Source organism: Cyprinus carpio, chromosome A6 (genome assembly GCF_018340385.1).
Source record: "Cyprinus carpio isolate SPL01 chromosome A6, ASM1834038v1, whole genome shotgun sequence".
Classification (NCBI taxonomy): domain Eukaryota; kingdom Metazoa; phylum Chordata; class Actinopteri; order Cypriniformes; family Cyprinidae; genus Cyprinus; species Cyprinus carpio.
Window position 1 is genome coordinate 21066422 of NC_056577.1, and position 15208 is coordinate 21081629.

General features: G+C 36.6%; 2 protein-coding genes across 3 annotated transcripts in view; one reads left to right on the forward strand and one right to left on the reverse strand.

Moving 5' to 3' along the window:
• LOC109054966 (zinc finger CCCH domain-containing protein 3-like) overlaps positions 1-7565 on the reverse strand; it is a 63623-nt gene extending 56058 nt beyond the window's left edge. Inside the window, exons 1-3 of the mRNA XM_042758400.1 lie at positions 7408-7565; positions 5268-6711; positions 4201-4397 (exon numbers count right to left, since the gene is read on the reverse strand). Coding sequence (XP_042614334.1) covers positions 4201-4397; positions 5268-6711; positions 7408-7453 — 1687 coding nt within the window. The 5' untranslated portion in view covers positions 7454-7565. The remainder of the gene's footprint in view (positions 1-4200; positions 4398-5267; positions 6712-7407) is intronic.
• LOC109075644 (ubiquitin carboxyl-terminal hydrolase CYLD-like) lies at positions 7549-14704 on the forward strand. 2 transcript variants are annotated; one of them, XM_042758401.1, is made up of 15 exons: positions 7549-7778; positions 7980-8632; positions 8764-9048; positions 9542-9623; positions 9797-9972; positions 10114-10267; positions 10473-10614; positions 10864-10968; positions 11104-11195; positions 11424-11490; positions 12211-12352; positions 12807-12915; positions 13042-13160; positions 13414-13639; positions 13732-14704. In XM_042758401.1, exons 2-15 carry the CDS (start codon positions 8192-8194, stop codon positions 13914-13916), a joined length of 2325 nt encoding a protein of 774 aa, XP_042614335.1. In that variant the 5' UTR covers positions 7549-7778; positions 7980-8191; the 3' UTR covers positions 13917-14704. The 2 variants fall into 2 exon arrangements, with proteins under 2 accessions (XP_042614335.1, XP_042614336.1); XM_042758402.1 differs by having other exon boundaries at positions 12214-12352.
• Positions 14705-15208: the final 504 nt, after the last annotated feature.

The window sequence follows — 15208 nt, forward strand, 5'->3', positions numbered from 1 at the left end:
AGTTAATGACGTAAATGACCACAGATCATAAAAGCTCTTTTACATAAAAACACAAAACTTACACAACAAAAAAAGGTCAAATCTAAAAGATTAACATTGCAAGCCTATATTTAGCTGCTGTTGACACTTGCGTGTGTGGCCACCGTCTGCATGTGTGTAAACTTTAAGTGAGCTGGAGAGGGACGGCACCATCAGATCAAGTGGAAAATGACAGTGAGATCAGAGCTATGAAAGACCGGACAAGTGATTTATGGGCAAATAAAAAGGTGCAAATATTGTACAGTAATAGGACCCCTAGGGAGGTAGTCAGGGCTAAGGTGTGTATATGGGCGTGTTTGTGGAATTGTGGTAACATGACTATGCGAGTATGCATTTACGAGAAGAGTGACATACCCGACTCTAGCTTAATTGTAAACCTTCCATATCAGTCCCTGAGCAGGTCAGCATGTGCATGCACATGAGCTGAAAAAGATAAATGCTGCCCTCGGATTCACACATTAAAATACCAATCGTTTGCAGAGGAGATGTTAAAACTTTGACCTAACAGTGTGTATTTGTGTGTGTGGAATGGAAGGGGTAGGTTGGAGGTGTATATACAGCATACCAAATAAAGCCATGGCAAGTCTCTCTCAAGTTAATCACTTAAACACATGGGAGAAAGGCTGCCTGCTCAAACACACGAGCGAGAGATCTGAAGCCACAGTCAGTTATGTATATTAAATAACCCATATGAAGATTCTACTTATTCCTAATACTATACTAATACTAATGTCTACCAAAAAAAGGGGCCATTAAAGTTTTTATTTATTATTTCTTTTAAATTGAGTGAATTTTGAATTGTCCTCTGGGCAGCAATTTTGATTTATAAATAATTACGTAAGTACGGTAAATAAATAAATAAACACCAAAAGCAGGAGATATTTCAAATGAGGCAACCCAGCAAAAAGCCATAGCATTTGAAGCAGATGATAAAATGCTTATCATTGCTTGTCATGTCAAACAAAGATGTTTATGTTTTTGAAAGCAGTCTCTTATGCTAACCAGGCTGCATTTATTTGATCAAAAATAGTCAAAAACAATAATACTGTGGAATCAAAATAATTGCTTTCATATATTTTAAACTGTAATTTATTCCTGTGATGGCAAGGCTGATTTTTCAGCAGCCACATGATCCATTAGAAATTATTTTAATGTGATGATTTGGTGCTCCAGAAACATTTCTTATTATTGAAGCTGATAATGGTTGTGCTGCTTATAAGGTTTTGTGGAAAACTGTGATGCTTTTGTTTTCACAGGATTCTTTGATGAATTTGAAAGTTCAAAAGAACAGGTTTATTAAAAATAGAAATATTTTGTAACATTATAAATGTATCTCCTTATATAAGTGTATTTATTAATTTAACTTTTGATCAATTTAACACACACTTGTATCCATTTTATTTATTTAATACATTTTATGTATTTCATTAATTATTTTTAAATAAAATAATTGATTAATTAATAAACACATAATAATCAGCCCCTAATTTTTGAACGGCAATATTTGTCAGTGAATCTTTCACTTACACAACCTATGCACAATCACGTTTGGGTTGTTCAAATTTGTTGACCAATGATGTTGCTGATGAACTTATCAGGCTGTATCCTGTATTTTTTTAATTATTATTTCATGTCCTTTTTAATTATTACTAAGCAAAAATAAATAATTTAATAATAATAAAAATAACAGAAAAAATGAAGATCGTGAAACTACTGCTCATGATTGTGAAAAGCTGGGAAAAAAAAAAAAAACAAGTACGTAGTACAGCATGCAGCCACAGCAAATCATGGGAAGACCTTGTAAGGGTGTAAATGCATCCACAAATATATGAAGCTGCTCTGTACAGAGTGAGGACTAATCAGACCACACTAAATTGCCTTTATTTGTCTATGAACCCTCAAGAGTCCCAAGCCAAAATTCTGCTGAGACGCTTCAGGCGGCTTCATTTCCTCTCTTCTCCTTTTCTCTCTCCCTCTCATCTCCTCACTATTGTGTTCTGTCATTTATCTATTTTATGGGATTATCGAGGCGCTTCTCCCCTGCCTGCAATTCATTACGCTCCTAACTGCTCACTTAGGTTTATGCCCCTTTAAATCCCCCAACAGATAACCAACCAGCCTCGGTAAACAGATAGAGAGGGAGAGAGAGAGAGAGAGAGAGAGAGAGAGAGAGAAAGAGAGACATGTGGTGGGCACTCATCAGAGAAGGAACGCGGCGGTGGCCATGGCAGTGAGGAGAGGCAGTTAGTAGTGTTTTTAACGTGGCTGCCCTCTTTCTCTTCATTAGTAATTCAATTTGCTCTTTATTAGCCACTCTTATCTCCTGCACAGAGTCCCTCTGGCTAACCCCTCCATCACCCGCCCTGTCTTTCCCGCTCGCCCCCTCTCTCTTTACATCCAACCCATAGAAGCATTACCTGGCTGGACCAAGACAAAACTTCCTATTACAAGACCTTGGTAGGAATAATATCGAAGAGACATGGGCAATTTACAGGTATGCAAAAGGAAGACAGCTTTATGGTAATACTGCTATTCTAATGTGCGCAAAAACAGACCGCAAGCGATTACAGTGAGATTGTGGATGGGATGGAGCTGGCTGTAAAAACAGTGATTGCTTTCCATCAGGTTGGGCTTATATTCTCCAGTTCGTTAAAACAATCCAATTTGCAAAGAGATAATTACGCATTAGCTCCTTTTTATCTACTGAGCGAGAGCGCTGGCAGGGTTTGATAGTGTAGCCGTATTCGGCATGCCACTGCTGCAAATTACCCGCTATCGGCACATGTACACCATCATGGCTCGATTGGGCAATTAATTAACTCCTCCTATCCCCAGGGGATACGGGCCATCACACCCAAACCTACTCCCTCTTAAACCAGCAGGCTGCTGGGAACATGCTGCCCTCTATTGGAGGTGTATGGTCATAGCCAATAGACTTTATTCATTATCTTCCATAATTAGGAAATGTCAGACAAAAGAAATACAAAAGACAAAGAAACAGGTAAAATGTGTTAAACAGTATTAAAGTCTACTAAAAGGCAAATTAAAAAGCTACATGAAGCAGAGAAACTGTGCAGCAATATCACATTATATTCTCACAAAATTCCATGCGGGCTTAGTGATGGCTTATAATTTAATGCAGGGGTGTCAAACTCAATTCTTGGAGGGCCGGAGCCCTGCAGAGTTTAGATCCAACCCTAATTAAACACACCTGATCCAACTAATCAAGTCCTTCTGGCTTATTTGAAACCTACATGCTATGTGTGTTGGAGCAGGGTTGGAATAAAACTTGGCAGGGCACCGGCCCTCCAGGAATTGAGTTTGACACCCCTGATCTAATGGCTCTCAAATCACAGTACCATTTCTGATCAGATTATAACATCCAATAGACCTTAGTCAGGGGATTGTGATGTTTAATTTTTGACAGGAATAAAAATGTGGCTGTGAGATATAGAAGTACGGGGTGTCTATCCAATGTTCAATCTAAAGGTTGGAATACACTACAGAAAGAGACTTTAAAACACAAGGCATCAGAATTTTGTAAATGGCTATGGAGGACAAAATAGGCATCTTACACTACGACTGAGGATCACATACTACTACATACTTTCGTGTCATTACAAACACAACAAACTCACACAGAAATGTGAAGAAGTCTATATCTATATAAGAAGTAAGAATAATAAAAGGATAGGCTAAACAAATTATTGTAGTGTGTGTGCACACTTGCAAACAATATCAAGACAATAGACATAAATGTGGGCCATATAGATGGTATATTAAACTATTTAAAAGTACATATCAGAAATAAAACTTAAAAAAAAAAAAAACAGGAAAGTATCTGTGACCGACAGGAAGATTTCCATGATCTCATCTATATTATGATTTTATTTTCATGACAATACCCAGTGTTCTGTTCATCTCTGCTGCAGATTTGTGTTTCCATGGGAACATAAAGCTCATCTCAACCTCTCTCCGAGGAATACAAACACAGCAGCGATAATTAATTTTCCAGAGACTGTTTTCTGTTAATTACTAATTAAACCAATTAGTCACAGAGGGGGTAAAAACAATCAGTTCATTTAAAAAGGCAGAGGTAGAGTTGCATTGTGTTTTGAGAGTTGCAAAGCATTTTGTGAATGTGTAGTCATAGTAACTGACCTGGTGTTGAGGTCCCGGGCGAGGTGGAGGTGAGAGAGAGACGGCGGAGCTTGTGTCTGCCAAATGACACCAGCACTTTGGGCTGCGGTACCCTGGCATTGGTTGGAGTCTTCACCTGAGTGTGTGTCCGTCTACGCAAAGAATACCTGCTCCTTGAAGTCTGCACAATGGGGCTGTATCTTCTCTCTAAGGAGGGACTGCATATAGACATATATAAAACATATGAAAATGCTATAAGAATTTCTTTAAAAAAGTAATAATTATATATATATATATATATATGATGTGTAGTCTGTTACAGAAGTCAATAAAAAGTAAAAGTTTGCTTATTTTGTTCAAATGAAGTGCAAAGTAAATTTAAAGAACAAACTATGTGCTGCCATCTAGAGGACAGTTTAAGAACAATACTGCCACCAGCTGTGACGTTTGCAATCCAAATCCAATCCAAAGACATTCCAGAACATTTCCATGTTTTTTTTTTTATATTTGTGTGTGTGTGTGTGTGTGTTGTCAATTTTAGAATTAAGAATGTCAGTAGTCAAATTATTTAATATGTGTCATGAATACGTTTCAAATTTTCTTGTGTTTAATAATTCCACTAATAAATCATGCATTTCAACATGTCACAGAAGTACTATTATTCATTATCTGTCCTTTTTAACAGGACGATAACTACTCCTGCATGTAGAAAAAGATATCGGTCTACGAATTAGGGTTATATATAAACAGAAATTAGTTAAAAAAATATTTATTAAAAAAAATATAATTTATAAATTTAAAGTTTAGAAAGTAAATAAATTAATAATAACAATGATAAATAACATTGTTAATTACAATGTTGTGATGTCTAACTGATTTTTTTTTTTAGTGTTTTATTTTTCAATTATTTTAAACAAAATAGTATTTTAAGTAAATAACATTTTCATATTAACAATTTATCAGATTTTGGCCATAGCATGATCAAAATTTTTATATTAATGCATGCCTAAAATTAATTCTGACTTCTCACATCCCCTGGCATAATTGTATATATACACATCACAATCTTAACAAAGCAGAAGTCTCACTTGCTAGCAGATCTTCTAATGATCTTGGTTCGGCTTCTGAGTTTAAAAGCACCAGCTGACAGTGGAGTGGTAGTAGGGTTCATATGGGTGGGGTTTGAGTACAGAACAGATCCCTTTTCCCCTTTTTGACCATTCTTGTTAGCTGTCCATCGATAGACTGTGCCCTTATGGGTAGTCTTAGAAGTTGAGCTAGATGCATTTGCTGTTGTGTTTTGTCCAGCCGCCTTCCAGCGATAGCGGCTGGCATGGCCAGCATGGGATGTGGAGGCACCTGTAGCTTTAGACTTTTTTGGTAAAGTTGTGGCACATCTCTTTTCTTTCTTTGGTCCCTCCGGTCCACTTTGAGATGTTCTTACAGGGACTTTAAGAGATTTGGGTGAAAGGGGCTTGCGTGGCGTTTTCGTTGAAGTGTTTGCTTTGCCAGCTGTTGACAAGGAGCAAGAGGAAGACACCCAGGTGTATTTTGAAGTCTTAGGAGCACCAAGGGAAAGATTAGGCTTGCGAGACAACCTCTTATTGCAGCTGGAAACTTGTTTGACAGTGGCTATCCCAGGAGAGCATCCAGAGCTCACTGGCTTAAGTGTGCTTTTTATGTTTACCATCTCTTGGTTTTTCACCCAAGTAAACTGAGATTTCTTATGACACGGTGAGGCTACACGTGTCTGAGTTGAGTCTAGCTTAAGCTGGAGCTTTGAGGGACTCAAGGAAGCCTGAGGCTGAAGGTTAGAAGCAGAAGAAGCCATAGTACAATCTCTATTGGCTGTTGGCATTACAACAGTCCTATTGGATAAGGCGGCGGTTGAAAGGTGTGGTTTGACTTGAACTAGAGCTGGAGGTTTTACAGGTGAAGGTATAGAGGGATAGTTCTTAGCTGATGATGATTTCAAAGTGGGTTTTATCTTCATTTCAGGGTCTGATGTTGAAGCAAAGTCCGTTAGTGCATGGGTAGATGAGCAGCCATGATCATTTTTTCCTGTTGAAGATAAAAGCACAGTCCTTTTTCCACTTGCTTCACTTTTCCTCTCCTTTGAAGTCCCACTTTGGACACTGAGTGAAGACGTTGTAGAGTTATCTGCGGTTTTCTCAGCTGATAACTTTTTTAATAAAATACTGTTGATTCCTACAGTTCCAGCACTATTCCCAGTAGCAGTGGCTCCAGGTGTAGTGATGTGGTGGTGAGGCTGGTTCAGATGGTCCACAGCTGGGTGAGACACATGCCTCCCAACCGTCCTGTCGGTCTTTTTGTTAAGCGAGTATGTTTTCCTCCAGCTGCCAGAAGAATGAGGCACATACGGTTGTGGCAGTGATGAATATGACTGTGTGTAGTGTGAGTCATGACCCTGATTCTGGCCCCGGCCCCTCCTTGAATCATGTCTGGCACGACCCCACTGGGTGGAACTTGAGGGAACGTCACCATGAGTACTTTTATAGTCATTAATGAGGTCTGCAATGTAAAGAATAAGTGTGTAAGGCAATGTTGAGACTTAACTGAACTGAGCAGATTATTTTAAAATTAGTAAAATGGACTTCAGTTAATGCAATATGTGTGTGTGTGTGTGTGTGTGTGTGTGTGTGTGTGTGTGTGTGTGTGTGTGTGTGTGCCCATTTACAATTCCATTTTTAATTCAATTTAAAATATTTAGAATTTTAAATAAGTGAAATATATGATTCCAATAAGTATTCTTATTATAATAAGTAATTATTAATATGAATGATTGTAATATAGTAAAAACTGTACAATCAAATGCAAGGTATCTGTTATCATAAAATATTTTTTTGAAAATATATACACACAAAAATGTGGGACATTTCTGTCCCTTTGGTTGTCACTTTCGCCCAGACACTTCTTCATCTCTGAGCCTGCTCTACAACAAGCAGCAATGAACCAGTACCAACAACGATGAAAAATGAAGACAAACGATCTTATATATGCGATAAGTCAGAAATTACAAACATATAAACATCTCAAAATGAGTGAATATCTTAGCTTAAGTGAACGGTTAGGTCAGCCACGTTGTTACTGAATACTTCATTCACGAGGTAAACGTGACTAATATCGAACGGAGGGTTTTGGGAAAGGCTTAAAATCACTTTGAACCACGCTAGAAGATCGCCATATTCATAAATCAGTCACACTTACTTTGCAATTCCTCTATTTCTCTCTTTAGCGCTTCACGTTCAGCCATCTTCACACCAAAACACAGATGTCATAAACCCGCGACGACGCCTGTGATTACGTGTACAGTCACCATCCAATCAAAACACAGTTCTCAACAGATGATTCTATCGTTTTGTTTTTGAGCTGAACTACGTCTAGTTGTTCTTAACTTTACAGACCGACTGTAACTGTCTCTGGAGAGTAGTTTCATTAAGAGCAACATTATAAACTTCTGATAATCACATCACTGTCTTTATACTAATAACCTTTTAAGTGTTGGAAGAAGACTGACAGTTTTGCATTCTAACGAGATTCGTTTGGGGATACAGAAATCGAAAGTACTACAGACATTGGTAAGGAATTTCGCATAATCAGATCTAATGTTTGCACAATTTAATTGGGAATCATTAAGTTTATAAAATCGCTTCTGAGTAGTAGTTAACTTATTAAAAAAATCGTTTTAATAGCCATATAGTCTACCAGGTCAATATATCAATAAACTAATAACAAACAAAAGTTACTAGCACTAACTTTAACTGTTGGCTTTTTTACAGAGGGTGTGTACGCAGCTCATTCTATCTACCAGCGCAGATGTTTTAAATTGTTTACGTTTGAAGGTGTTTAAATGATCAAGAAGAGGAATATGCTTTATTTAGAGGAAGTGAGCAAGTGACTCCAATGCTTTAGGCCCATGCCCACACTGGAAACACTGGTGTAAACCAGAAAGCCCGACGTACTTCAGTTTTCCAAGTGACATTTTCAAGAAATGGCTTCAGCTGACAACAATATATACTTCATTATAACTGCAAATCCACCTTCACCAAATAGCAACGTAAAAGCTGGTGAAATTTGCTTCATAGATAAACAGCAATTTGATTTATGGCAAAAGAGAAATGACACAAAGATTTTACCTGTAGTTTGTATCGGCACACCATTCGATGTATACCTTAATGAAGTTCTTCTGCAGCAATTAAAGCCCAGATCAGCAGAATTACTGCTGGCTCTTGAATCCAATGAAATGCGACTGTTGGCACTGAAAGATCCTGAGGCTTTAAAGGAGGCTTCAAATCTGACTGAAGGCAGTCGGGTTTACGTAGATTATAAAGGGCAATGGCTCAAAGGTGTGATTCGATACGTTGGTGGTCTTTCACCTTCATCTTGTATGTCTGATCCTATAAGAGGAGTCTTCTTTGGGGTGGAACTGCAGGTGAGTAACCTGTAACCAGTGAGACTGTGTCTGTAGTATCGCTGAAGAGAGAATAGAGGTAGAGTAATACCAACAACCCACTAAGGGTAATATGTTCTTATAATAAGTCTAAAATTCTCTTCTATTCTCAGGAGGGAGATAAAAATAAAGGCCAAAATGATGGTTCCTACCTCCACAAAATATATTTCACATGTCCTAAAAACTCAGGCATTTTTGCCCCTTTTACAAGAATCAAACCAGTGGATCATAAACCATCAGGACCGCCGCTACCAACTCAGTCTTCTCTGTCCATGACATCTACTGAACCTCTCAAAGTTGGAGACAGAGTTACCTTTCTTGGTAAAATAAATGATCACCATGGCATGATTATGGATATAAAGGACAGCCCAGATGGTAAAATGGTTCTCATATCTACTGTAAGTACTGACTTCTTTTTAGAGTGAATAAAATAAACAGCATACAGGTTAGATTTGCTTGTTAGGTTTGCTTTTATATAAATACATAAAAATATTATCTAAAGATAAAAGCAAAACTGGATCGATAGGATAATAGAAACAAGTCCAAAAAAATTATTAATCTCTAAGTATTCATATACTGTAAATACTAGCCCCACAATAAAGTTCTATCTCTAATTAGACTTAGACTTAAATTACATATACTCTAATGAGCCCACAAGGGAAATTGCTATGTCACAACTGCAAAAAAAAAAAAAGGTAAGCTAAATAAATATTATTAAAAATAGCTACAGATATGAGTATTACATATTAAATAAGTAAAGATGTATGTACAGGAAAAAACAAAACAGTATGAAGAGATGATTGTGCAATAGTGAGTTCACCTATTACACAAAGATGAGCTATCGTACAAAGTTATAGTAATGATAATATCCTAAAATGTTCCTTTTCTCAGGATAGGGATGAAGAGGGGAAGCAAGGGGGAGAGATGTTGGTCCCTTTGGATTTTATAATTAAAGAGGAGCCATTAAATAAAGGTAATGTGTTAGTGCAGGTTTATGTACTTATAACACAGAAAAACGTACATATAGTAGCACAACTTGGAAACACTCATGCAAACAATTTATTCTATCCTTTCAATATTGTGTTGTTAGTTTGATGTACGTTGTTTCATAGCATACTTTTTGTTTTGTTTTGTTTTGTTTTTCAGATGAAACTGAAAAAATGGACACTTCTCAGGGCTCCGAGATGGGGGGTGTTACTGATTTTGACGAAATTAATGTTGGCTCTCTAGTGCAGATCCTGGGAAAAAAGCTATCTTATGGAATTGTCCGCTGGGTTGGCTGTTTACCTGATTGCCTTGAGAAGATTGCTGGACTGGAACTGGTATGTTCTCTATATACCAGTTAAATTGTTGTCATCTTTCAAAAATTCCTGTAGTTCTGAAATGACATAAAAACTTTAAGCCAGTTTCACCATTTGTTAAACTAATTTTAAATACTGTAATATATGTATTTTTTTTCTTAGGAGGACAGCAGTGCCGGTGTGACTGATGGAACATATAAAGGAAAACGCTACTTTAACTGTCCTCCTCATTGTGGTTTATTTGTGAAACTATCATCTTGTCGGCCTGATGATCGTTTTTCTGGTGCAAAGAAGCAGCAGTTTAATGGACATTCTGGTAAGACCTGGTGATACAGTTTTTGTGAAATTACAATGTACTGTATCTAAAGTGTGTGTGTCAGGTGTTCAGCAGTGAAATTCTTATCATGGACTGCACTGGTAGATTACATCCACAAATATTACAAATATTATGTTGCCACCTACTGTAGTGGAACTTGTGGAACGTTACATGTGTACCTCATTCTTCTTCTTCTTTGTAACAGATCATAATGGGGCAATTGTATATGAGGAACAAGAGAATGTACCACCTATTAAAACAGAAGATGTGTCAAAGCGATTGATTGGTAAGAGGAAAGGCATTCAGGGTCACTACAACTCCTGTTATATGGACTCTGCCCTGTTCAGGTTAGAACTCATCTTAGACACGGTATACATGGAGATTTTATTTTTACAGCTTACATTTAATCTCTGTAAAAAAAAAAAAAAAAAAAAGTGTAAAATAAAGTATATCTATATATATATATATATATATATATATATATATATATATATATATATATATATATATATATATATATATATATATATATATATATATATATATATATATAGTATATACAGTATAATTAATATATATATTTTTTTTTTATCCAGTGTGTTTTCCTGTTCATCAGTTCTGGATTCTATGCTTTTTAAGTCTACCGAACAAAAAACCATTCAAAGCATTCTTCTAAAGAACATTGTCAACCCTCTCCGCAAGTGAGCTTGTGGCCTGTATTTGGCTTTGTATTTATATAATTTTTAAGTCATTATAAGCAGACATTTCAGTCACCCTTATTGTACATATATACTATATGGGAGACATTGAATAACCTAATTTTCTCTCATTTACAGACAAGGTTTTGTATCAGAGCGCAGTGTGATGAATCTTCGGAAACAATTACAGAAACGGGAACACTGCCCCACTTACACCACAGATGAGAAGGGTACGCTATCTTTTATGTCATAGCCATATTCTGCTAACAATGTCAAGTTTCAAACAGAATATTGAAGGAAAATGTCCAACTTTACATTTCTCTTCAAGTCATCAAAATGCAGATCCAAAATATTACACAGCTGTTTCCACAAATTATTTATATCTCATTATCTATAAAAGAGATCTTGGCTGTTTTATAGAATTGCACAAAGCATAGTGTTTTTCTTGATGTGTGCAGATCCTGAGGAGTTCCTCTCTCTCATCATGCAAGAGATTCTCTCTCTAGATCCACCACTCAAACTCTGGTAGAGAGCTTTTTCATTGATTTTTTTTTTCTTCCTCTCAGTAGGGACATGAGTCCAAAGAATTTAGCTATTCTAGTTTCTTCGTGATTTCACTCTTTATTCTTAGTAATTTGAGGAAGTACCAAAAAATGATTATAAAACTATTATACCATGTAAAGGGATAGTTCACCCAAAAATGAAAATTCGGTCATCATTTACTCACCCTCATGTCATTTAAAACCTGTATGAATTTCCTACTTCTGTTGAACACAAAAGAAGATAGTCTGAAGAATCTTGGTAACCAGATATTTGACTGTAGCCATTTACTTTCATAGTATTTTTTTTTTCAGTGGCTTCTGACAACTGTTTAGTTACCAGCATTCTTCAAAATATCTTCTTTTGTGCTCAACAGAAGAAAGATACTCAAACTCAACTTGGGTGAACTATCCCTTTAACACACACACACACACACACACACACACACACAAGTATATTAACTACACGATGGAAACACTGTCCAAATATTCTAGCATGATGAGCTCTTTGCCAAGGCGGAAGATTGACATTCAAGAACCTGTACCCAAATTGAACATCATGAAAATTATTCTGTTGTATTTTTTTATTTTATTTTTTTTGGTATTATGTCTTGCCATTTTAATAGAATGCCTTCTAGTTAAATCAATTTTTTTTTTTTTTGGAGTTCATGCATTAATATATGTTTATCACTTTATCTGCCTTTAGCAGCCAATCAGGAAGTAGACAAAAAGTGCAAAGCTGTTACTACTACCAAATCTTTATGGATTACAACCACCATTTAGTCCTGCCGACGGTTCAACAGCTACTGGAGCATTCATTTTACAGCAACAGTCTCAAACTAGCAGAGGTATCATTCTTCCTTCTGTTTGTCTGTTTGAGATTCTGCTTTCAGTTCTTCATTTGTACTATTTTGGTTGGACATTCCATGATTGACCTGCAGGTGGTACTGTTTCTCTCTACTTAAATATTTCTGGTGCGATGCAAATGAATTTACTTAAGGTCTTCAACCCTGCTTCTGGGGACCACTGTCCTGCAAAGTTTATTTCCAGTCTGCTTCAACACACCTGGCCTGTGACTTTTCAAGTGATCCTGAAGACCTTGATTAGCTGGCTCAGGTGTGTTCAACTGTGTCAGGTGTGTGATTAGGGTTGGAGCTGAACCAACCCCAGGAGCAAGGGCAAAGACCTATGGAATATACTGTACATCCTGTATGTGTTTTCTTTAATATCTTATTGAAATGGATCCACAATCTTGTATGATTTAGCTGTTGCTCAGAGGATTTATTTTCTTTATGTCTCCAGGTGCCTGCCTGTCTGATTCTTACTATGCCTCGCTCAGGGAAGAGTTTCAAAATGTTTCCAAAAATAATTCCCTCTACAGAACTGGACATCACTGGTCTTCTCACGGATGGTAACTTGTCCTACACATCTATACAAATATTAATGACTTGGGGGTTTCATAGTAATGTGCTTCCTTCTTTCTATGTGTTCTATTAAATCATCTGAGGTGTGTGTTATATATTTACTTGCTCATTAGGTCCTCAGCAGTGTGTGTTGTGTGGTCAGCTAGCAAATGAGGAGTGTGCTGAGTGCTTCAGAGAGACAGTGTTTGGTGATACAGGATTCAAATATTTCTGTTTGAAATGTTCCGCTCAGGTAGGCTGTTAAACATGCATTTATTGGAATATTCTTTAAATATAAATGTATAATCCATAAATGCAGTCTTTTCTTAGGGGTATTTTCATAGGCTTGATTATTATTAAATTATTCGACTGATTATTAAAAGGGATTATGTACAGTAAAGTAAATCATGTATTGTATATATCATAAATCATTAACTTTATATAGTTTGTACATTTAAATCCAACATAATATGTTTAACAGCCTTGGAACTGATTTGTTTGTGTAGGTGCACTCTCACCAGCAGCGTCGATGCCACAACCCCAGCAGCCTGCTTCTTCCTCAGGGCTTCTCCTACTCACAGAGTTCAGGGTCTGATCGCCGCACTCCTCCACAGGAGAAACTCGAGCTGTTTGCTGTGCTGTGTATAGAGACCAGCCACTATGTCTCTTTCGTCAAATACGGACCTCAGGATACTGACTGGATCTTCTTTGATAGTATGGCTGACCGCGTTGGTAAGTAATTGTGTGTGGAATGTGTGCTTGATTTGAGTTCAATACTTTTGGTAGGGTTTGCACATGTAGATCATACACTTACCTGTTTGTAGGTGAAATTGATGGCTATAATATCCCAGAAGTGCGGGCATGTCCTGAGGTTGGCCAGTATCTACATACGCCTCTGGCTCAGCTGGCTAATCAAGTCCCTCGAGAGATGGAAGGTGTGGCGAAGCGACTCTTCTGTGATGGTTACATGTACCTTTATCAGAGCAGGACCATGTCTCTATATCGATGAGTAAATCAACACGTACCATACATGTCTGTGCATATCAATAACTGAACATGTGCAATCTGTTTATCTATGGCTAGGTCTGCTTAGTAATGGATTCTAATAATGTTATTTTCAAGGGAAATCATGAAATGATATGCTTCTGTTCCATATTTGAGCATTTATCAGTCAAAAATTTACACTTTCTGTTGGAATTATTTACTTTCTGTATGGCATTCCCATATTGCATTGCTTGGGTGGGTGGTGCATACTCTTTTAAACATGCTGGATGAAGATGGATATCCTTGATTTAGTGATTTAGACTTGAATTAAACTACTCAAATTGCCAAAGTACCTTTTATGTATATAAGAAATAATAATATTATCATTTTCTAATCTTACTAAAATGGAGAGTTTTTATATTTTCTATTCCACTGCGAATTGCTGAACTGTGAGTAGACCTACTGTAGCTTGCTGCCTAATTCATGTTAATAGAAAAGGGGGTCCAGACATGTTTGTTTACATTTAAAATTGACAAAAAGAAAAAAAAGTTTTTTTTTTCTATAACTATGAAGATCTATGAAGTTGATGACTTGCATAACTTAATTATATTGGTTCTTGAGGTCCATTTATTCTGTATGAAGCTCTCTGGCTACTGAATAATATTGTGAGCAATACTGTATGTAATAACTGCGTCATCAATTATCCGTCAAAGTATTTTGATTATGCTTTCTCTTGAATTTGTTTGTTTTACTGCATTTGATTTAATTCCAATGAAAAAAATCAACCAAAAAATAAATATGTCTTGATAGTAATTACATCCTCTATGTCCTCTTTCTCTCTCCCCCGGTGTGTATTTGTGTGAGAGACTTAGATCTCAGCTCATTACATTCCTTCCCTTACCAAACAGGGATAAACCTGGATGAGACTTTGCATGTTTGTGTTTTTCGTTACATCAATGTAAACTGTAACTGATGGAACAGTTGTTTAGACTGCAAGAGGTGGAAAGGACTCACAACAACACTTCCACTGAAATCTTTTTTTAAGACTGGATAAGTAAAAGTGATTTGGAATTATCTGTGCTGCACTTGGATTTAGCCACTTTAGGTGCCTTAAGCAACAGGCTTCACTGTAAACATTTACACTAAATTATAATATTTATTTTCTTCCCATATTGAGATAAATGACTTCCTGACTTGAATCGTTCTGCTGATTTAAATCACATTTAATAAAAAGTGAATTTAGGCATCACAATTTAATGTGCAGTATGGGAATTTTTATTTGTATAAAAATAAAGTATTACTTGGAGTGAGATGTCA

Coding starts and splice junctions, on each gene's coding strand:
- LOC109075644 (XM_042758401.1), top strand. CDS start 8,192: ATGGCTTCAGCTGACAACAATATATACTTCATTATAACTGCAAATCCA. Junction 10,969..11,103: donor ATTGTCAACCCTCTCCGCAA/GTGAGCTTGTGG, acceptor TCTCATTTACAG/ACAAGGTTTTGTATCAGAGC. Junction 13,161..13,413: donor GTTTGAAATGTTCCGCTCAG/GTAGGCTGTTAA, acceptor TTGTTTGTGTAG/GTGCACTCTCACCAGCAGCG.